This window comes from the organism of the source record quoted next, assembly GCF_019968985.1.
Source record: "MAG: Porospora cf. gigantea B chromosome Unknown PgB_NODE_1227_length_6959_cov_172.111, whole genome shotgun sequence".
Lineage (NCBI taxonomy): Eukaryota > Apicomplexa > Conoidasida > Eugregarinorida > Porosporidae > Porospora > Porospora cf. gigantea B.
The window spans coordinates 1-6,959 of record NW_027178587.1 but is presented as its reverse complement, the minus strand read 5'-3'; the positions used below and the strand labels follow the sequence as shown (position 1 = coordinate 6,959).

At 56.9% G+C, this 6,959-nt stretch overlaps 5 protein-coding genes across 6 annotated transcripts; 4 read left to right on the top strand and 1 right to left on the bottom strand.

Moving 5' to 3' along the window:
- Positions 1 to 538: 538 nt before the first annotated feature.
- KVP17_000329 (uncharacterized protein) lies at positions 539 to 763 on the top strand (the record flags this gene model as incomplete). Its single annotated transcript, XM_068520515.1, has 1 exon — positions 539 to 763. The coding sequence occupies one exon, from the start codon at positions 539 to 541 to the stop codon at positions 761 to 763; it is 225 nt and encodes a 74-aa protein (XP_068379174.1).
- A 205-nt stretch (positions 764 to 968) lies between these two features.
- On the top strand, positions 969 to 1,310 carry KVP17_000330 (uncharacterized protein; the record flags this gene model as incomplete). The annotated part of the gene is made up of 1 exon (XM_068520516.1): positions 969 to 1,310. The coding sequence occupies one exon, from the start codon at positions 969 to 971 to the stop codon at positions 1,308 to 1,310; it is 342 nt and encodes a 113-aa protein (XP_068379175.1).
- Positions 1,311 to 1,383: 73 nt separating this feature from the next.
- On the top strand, positions 1,384 to 2,929 carry KVP17_000328 (uncharacterized protein; the record flags this gene model as incomplete). Its single annotated transcript, XM_068520499.1, has 2 exons — positions 1,384 to 2,457; positions 2,498 to 2,929. 2 exons carry the CDS (start codon positions 1,384 to 1,386, stop codon positions 2,927 to 2,929), a joined length of 1,506 nt encoding a protein of 501 aa, XP_068379173.1.
- A 27-nt stretch (positions 2,930 to 2,956) lies between these two features.
- On the bottom strand, positions 2,957 to 4,411 carry KVP17_000327 (uncharacterized protein; the record flags this gene model as incomplete). 2 transcript variants are annotated; one of them, XM_068520494.1, is made up of 4 exons in its annotated part: positions 2,957 to 3,593; positions 3,620 to 4,117; positions 4,146 to 4,340; positions 4,368 to 4,411. In XM_068520494.1, the coding sequence occupies 4 exons, from the start codon at positions 4,409 to 4,411 to the stop codon at positions 2,957 to 2,959; spliced, it is 1,374 nt and encodes a 457-aa protein (XP_068379171.1). The 2 variants fall into 2 exon arrangements, with proteins under 2 accessions (XP_068379171.1, XP_068379172.1); XM_068520495.1 differs by lacking the exons at positions 2,957 to 3,593; positions 4,146 to 4,340; positions 4,368 to 4,411 and having other exon boundaries at positions 3,616 to 4,077.
- A 167-nt stretch (positions 4,412 to 4,578) lies between these two features.
- On the top strand, positions 4,579 to 6,309 carry KVP17_000326 (uncharacterized protein; the record flags this gene model as incomplete). The annotated part of the gene is made up of 1 exon (XM_068520493.1): positions 4,579 to 6,309. One exon carries the CDS (start codon positions 4,579 to 4,581, stop codon positions 6,307 to 6,309), a length of 1,731 nt encoding a protein of 576 aa, XP_068379170.1.
- Positions 6,310 to 6,959: the final 650 nt, after the last annotated feature.

Below are 6,959 nucleotides of genomic sequence, written 5' to 3'. Positions count from 1 at the left end.
TTTCCAGATCACAGCCACATCTGGATTCAATAGTAATGTGGTGGGTAGCGTGCGCCCTGGACCCGAATTGCATGCTGGATAAGACTTGGACGCCCGCGGATAGATGGCACACAGGCAACCCCTCGATAAGCAAGGGCCGGAAGTACCATTTGAGTTGCCCTAGAATTGGAAAGCAGAACGAACAGGTTGCGAAGCCAGACACGCCGAAGCTGGAGTGTTCTAGGCCGGATCAGTCGTCGCTGAACGTGCTGTACGGCCACTCAGCCTACGATGTCCAGTCGGTCAATTCTCAATTTGGAAAGACAAGCGCCAGCCAGCGCTTCTTCGAACAGCGGAGGCAAGAGGTATGCTCTTCCAAAGGCGCCGAATTCCGTTATGAATCGTGGCGTCATATTGGAGTCCCAGGAAGGAAGTTCGAGATCTCACCAGATCTATTCAATAGTGTCATTGCTGACTACTGCTCGCTTTCTGATGTCGGAGAGATACGGTCGGACAGAGTGGTGGCAGTCACTGCTATTGTACCTGTCTGCCCAACCATATGCTGGTGTTGGTGGACATGGGACTTCCGCAACACATGGTAGAGAAGGTCAAGCGGATGTGTAACGTGCGATACGTTCAGTTTGACTTCGAGAAGCTGAACGTGCTGTGTGCCAACGTTGACCAGATACACCCTATTTCCTGGCTCTCTGCGACCAAGAGAAGACCGACACGCTGGTACACGAAACCCATCCCCATATGTGGAAACGAAACGCCTCTGCTATGAATCACTTTCACGTGGAAGTCATATATGGCATACTTACCTTGCCTCTGAAAAGGGGTTCTAGATTTGTCGGTCTCCCTTTGTTCCGTCGGGCTCCCTCGTTTCCGAGAGCGGAACGTTGCGTATGCTGAATGAGTACGCCTAATATTCGGTAACGTCATTGACTGTCTGCTGTGAGGCTGTGTTTTTAATACATTCTGAGAAGGCCATGATAGACACCAAACCAAAAAGACGATCATTGTCCAGAGTTAAGACCCCGCTGCACCCTCTGATTGCTCGACTCCGAGACGGCTTCGACCATGAGAGACTCACCGTGCCAACCCCTAAGCGGTCACAGTACCTCAACGAGGCGGACGTCAGCTGCATGACCCCGAAGGAGCGCAACGAGCTACTGAACTCCTTCTACAAGCCCTACGTGGCCAACTGGACGGCCCGCAGGCCAAAGGCCCTCGGATGGCACTGCGCAGGGCTGGATCTTGTGGAGCTGCTCTCAGACGAGGAGCGCGCACTCTCTCGTTTCCGAGAGCGAAACGTTGCGTATGCTGAATGAGTATTCCTAATATTCGGTAACGTCATTGACTGTCTGCTGTGAGGCTGTGTTTTTAATACATTCTGAGAAGGCCATGATAGACACCAAACCAAAAAGACGATCATTGTCCAGAGTTAAGACCCCGCCGCACCCTCTGATTGCTCGACTCCGAGACGACTTCGACCATGAGAGACTCACCGTGCCAACCCCTAAGCGGTCACAGTACCTCAACGAGGCGGACGTCAGCTGCATGACCCCGAAGGAGCGCAACGAGCTACTGAACTCCTTCTACAAGCCCTACGTGGCCAACTGGACGGCCCGCAGGCCAAAGGCCCTCGGATGGCACTGCGCAGGGCTGGATCTTGTGGAGCTGCTCTCAGACGAGGAGCGCGCAGCGCTACAGTACATCACCACTAGGATTCGAGGTGCCCAGCGGCACGCCGTCGCGTTGGCTATCTTGCTCTCCCGTGAGTCCCTGGAGGGCAAGCAGGCCCGGAAGTGTCGGCAGCACCGGCTAGCTCTCGCGAGGGCTGTAGGCCGACGCGTGTTCAAAGTTATGCCACGGCATTTCCTCCGGCAGATTCTCAACGACACCGACGCGACACACGCCGCAGAACGAGTGGCGAGCCGCTTTGCAGATTGGTCCAACCAACAATGCGAGGCGACCATGAGGGTGCGAAATATCGACGGCCGACTCGTGTATGCTTCGGAGGACGGTACGACGGTTCCTCTAGAACGGAAACAACCTGTGAATGCGACTTTCTCGTCGGTGGAGGCGTCGGAGGATGAGAGCTACAGTCAGCGAAAGCGGCAGAGAGACCCGGAGTCAGGCGAACAGAACGATGCCAAACGGCATCGTTCTACTCCTGAATCCAACTTGTACGAGTCTCGGCAGCAAAAACGGGCGTTAACGAAGGCGCAAGCCTGGGCCTCTCTGACTGAGCACGCCTCCGAACTCGTAGACTACCTGGAGGAAGTCTTCCATCGGTACGCTGGGGACCTGCAGCCATACTGCGTGCGGGCGAACACTTCCGCGAACCCCATTCCAGCCGAGGGCACGCTGCGGAGGTTCGAAATGCCTAGTCAATCTCGCAAAGGACGACTATCTGCTCGAATGGTGTTCATGACGGTATGTCTTGTGCTGCCTGACGTGATCAACTTCTATATCGTAAGTGAGAGGTTGCCTTGTCAGGTATCATGTGTTTCAGGAGGCGGACGCCTTTGAGTTGGGTGACAAACCATTCGACAGGTTCGCGCTTCGAGATGCCGGGTTGCTTGCTCTGGAGCTCGTACTCGGCCTTCACGGCGTACAGATTCCAGTTCGGGTGGGAAAGGACCTCCGCTATGTACACCGTCGGAGGCCCGCAGCTTCCTTCTGGGGCGCCCACTCCTGCCTCTACCGACAGGCCAAGAGCACCGACTGGGAGATGGTGGGCCCAAACCACCCGCTGGTCCACGAGCTGAGCGGCTGTGAGGAGGCGCAGGCGGAAGGGCTTCTCTGTGTGTGCCTGGCGGGCCACCGGCTGCTGCTAGAAGCGGTACCTGACCCGACAGTGGCAAAACGCGGTGAGGAAGCGTTGCTGCCCTGTCTAACAGCTGCCGTAGGATACGCGACGGACGCTGTGGTGGATTCGGTGTAATGGGAGCGACAACCTTCGCTCCAGTGGTCACATTTCCCACGGGTCCCTGACGGACTCCTGTGGTGTGATGTCGATGTCTGACATGTTTGAGGAGAAAACTTGAAAATCTGCGTTGGAATCGATACGAACCGATGGTGAGCTCGGTGTCTTCAACAGGGCTTCAGGCCCGGACTTTTGCGGTGTCTTCAACAGGGCGTGGGCTTCAGGCCCGGACTTTTGCGCCTGCGGTTTTCTCTGGGGAGGTGATAACCTCCGAGGAAGATTCAGCCTCATTTGCCGCGGTGGGGGCGTTTGCTTTCCAGCTACCTCTCTCTTTACGGCTCTCACTAGTGGGCGTCCAACAGAGCCCTTTCGCAAAAAACTCATTGCTTCCGACTTTATCTCAGGATCCTCCTCTGGTTCCAGCAGTGCCTGTAACCTTGGCTGGGGTGCCCGTATCACCCGATCCTCCGACCGCAGTGCCTCTGTTAGCACACCATGGGGAAGCAGTGGTTGCTTTGCGTGAGGCCCCGGTCTCAGGGAGAGTCTCTCGTCTTTCGGGGCCCTGGACGCGACTTTCGCTTTGGGGCCTTTGGATTTGGATCTCCGTTGAACGTCCTTTTTGAGGAATGCGTGGCCATCTCTTTGAGGTCTCGAGTACCTTTTCTGTCTGTGCAATCTCCGGCTGTGTCAGAAACGTCTGGACCTTACAATTTCTCCAACAGCTCTGTGTTTCGGGCTTGCAGAGCCTCCATGCGGTCCTGACTACGCCGACCCTCCCTCCTCATGCGGGCAATCTGCTCGTGGCAGTCGCCGTGGGACTTCTGGGCGCCGACCAGAGCGCGCCACTGGGCTCTGCAGGCCGTCAGCTCCGATGCCGTGATGGCGGCCTCAGATGTGAGCTGCTGGTTCCTAGTGGTGAGAGCTGAGTTTTCGACCAGAAGTCGGCGGTTAGCAGCCTTTAGCGTGCCGTACTGCCTACTGGAGAAATATGCCTCGTTCTGCAATGTAGGCCTCCAGTCGTCAAGGCTCTTTAGCAGCGAGGGTCCAGGCACCTTGCCGAGCAACTCAAGTTTCAAACGCACCAGCTGCTTCTTGACGGCACACAAAACGGCGAGCGGGTCAACACAAGAGTCGGTCAGTAGCTCCACGACGTTAGAGTCGTGCATAACGTCCACCAACGTGGTTTCCAGATCTTGACAGCGCGTTCTGCGTGAGCGACCTTCACATTGCCCACTCGGCCTTGAGACCGCGGGCTTTCCAGTCGGCGGAGTCCGCCCTAGCCTCGGCGAGGAGCCGCGAAAGCACCCTGGTCTTCTTCTCGAGCCTTGAGACCTGCTCGTTGGAGTCCTTCACCGTCACGAGGCACGCTTCGTGAAGATAGCGCATATTCTCGCAGCTTCGGTTTATTGCGACTTGCGACGCCGCCTGTCTGTGTCGACTAGGTCCCAGAGTCTACTCTACAAGCGCTTCAGTCAGCGCTCTCTGCCTGTCAGGCTCCATGAGAAATGTGATTGATTCATTCGAAGCACCTGCACCTTGCACACATGTTTTCCTGGTTGCAACAGTGGTGGGAACGCGAGCCTGGACCTGGGAACGACGAAAACCCGTTGTGGGACATCTGCTCCACGCAAGCACCAGTCCTCCGTTCACTCAAATCCATTGCGACCATGCGCTCGACCAAAGAGCTGAATCTAATGGAGGATCCGTCATACGACTTAGCCTCGCAAGTGGAACAACTCTATCTAGGCGTTCAAGACACGGATGGCGTCAAAGCCATTTCCACCCTCAACGAATCCGGCGGCGGTGTGAACGCAGAGACCCAGACATTACTTCTCGACGTGGACCAGAACGCCGTGGCGAAGAGATCGCGCGTCTTGAATCACCTCAGAAGCCGCGGTCGCTTCCAGGTCTACAAGGGAACGCAGTCCACGCCACGTAGGCCATCACGCACGACGGTGATGTGTGGTAACCGAGTGGAGGATATCTGCGTTCTCAAGAGACCACCGCTTACCGAACGCAGGAGCTCCTTGAACTTTGAGCCGCGCCCCAGCAAAGACACAACGTCCGGTCTGCGCGAGGGACGCTTGGCCATCTCCTGCGCTCAGCTGGTCCCCACGAGGCTCAAGACCTGGGACCAAATCATGGAAGATCGCCAGCACGCTGCGGTGGCCTTCCCTGTCTGGCACGAGGACGGCACTGAGTGCTTCGAGATGAAAGCAATCTTTGCGAAGCCAGCCGACGGTCGCTGGGTCGTCACAATCGAGACGGAGGGCGAGCGAATGTTCAACTTGACGTTCAAGGTGGAGGGTGGGGAGGTCAGAGCCTGGGACCCGCCCAACCCCAGGCGCTTCGCTCTCGATCGCGGAAATATGCGTTCTGTCCATCTGTGCGATGTCGAAGACAGCCTGGAAGTGCTGATCTACCTGCAGCAGGAAGGAGCCGAGGTCACTGCGGAGATGCATGAAGCGTTTTCAGAAGTCGAATACGACTTCCAGCTCAACCCACACACATTCGGACACGCTCGGAGGCTGTCCTTGGACAATGTCTTCCCATCGAGGTCTTGCGACTTCTTGCCAGTCTATGGATACCAAACGAAAGGATCGGAGATAGAGTTCGTTACGGACTCTGAAGGCCATGAGGACGACGCCTGTGTGTGGCTTGAGCCGGAAGAGAACGATGTCAAGCTGTCGATGCATACGCAGCGCGCCCCAAAAAACGGATACCATTTCGTGATTCGGAGTCAGAGGCCTTTTTTTTTCCCATGTGCTACGGAAGTTGACGACGTTCGCACCTACACAATGGAGCCGCTCTCTCTCTCACGAGACAAGTACAACGCCCAGTGGCCTGTGGAAGGCCGTCGAGCTCAAGGGTGCGTGAGAAACGAGGCGGCCAGACACGTGCTCACGAATTACTACGAGGACGGCGAGAAGGTTCTCTCTATCCGTGAGCACGACGACAATGTCCTGCGGGGAACGGTGCGCAGGCTGACTGACCAGCAGCCCATGGCGTCCTTCAAGCTCCGGCGAATGCTAGCCAACGTGCAAGTCGAGGATGGAAGCCATCACGGCATCGAGAAGAACGGGCAAAGGGTCCTCCTGAAAACCGAACGACCTGTCTGGCGCGTGGAAGAGACTTCGCTGGAGCGCGACGGCGAGCTCTGGGGCGTTCCCTTCGCCCTCTCTCTGCGAGTAGACCGCGACTACGTGAGCAACCAGCAAGCGCTGGTGACGCACTGCTACACATGGGTGTCACAAACGACGGCCGATCCTCTGTTCAGCTTGACGTTGGAGTCGTCGAGGGAGGACACCAGGCGTGGCTCGAGCTTACGGCGTAGCACGGTTGGACACTGGGGAGACAGCTTCCCTTCTAAGAACGTGTCGGTGCATTTGGAGGCTTGATTATGTTTGTCATTCGTGAACAAAAACGAAAATGAAGCGACCTGCGGAGCCTTCTCCTTGGAGCATTGCGGAGCCTTCTCCTTGGAGCATTGCGGAGCCTTCTCCTTGGAGCATTGAAGATGCAATGCTTTAGATTCGAAATACATTCGCCAAAATTATGATGTCGGTTTTCGGTGACATTCGAAACAAGCACGCTAAACCTCTACCGCTCACGAAACTCCACCACGGCGTAGGCCGCGATACCCCCGAGGACAGCTACAACGCCTGCAGCCGCCCCGTACATCGCCATTGGCGGAGCCTTCTCCTCCACGTATTCCGAGGCCACGCGCCCGTCTCGCGTGTGGTAGGAGCCCCGATGTGTAGAGGTGGACCGTGTCGCGTGCGAATGCGTCGTGGTAGTCGAGGGCGGAGGCCGAGTGTGGATCGAACGCGTCGAGGCGGTCGTTTTGGTTGGGGTCGTGGTGGTGGTTGTGGTAGTTGTCGTTGTGGTCGTTGTGGTCGTTGTGGTCGTCGTGGCCGTTGTGGCCGTTGTGGCCGTTGCGGCCGTTGTGGGCGTTGTGGGCGTTGTAGTCGTGGTGCTGGAAGGCACAGGGGTAACCCAGGCGTTGCAAAACTGTGGTCCAAACTTCGCGTCGCCCGACGTTCTGACC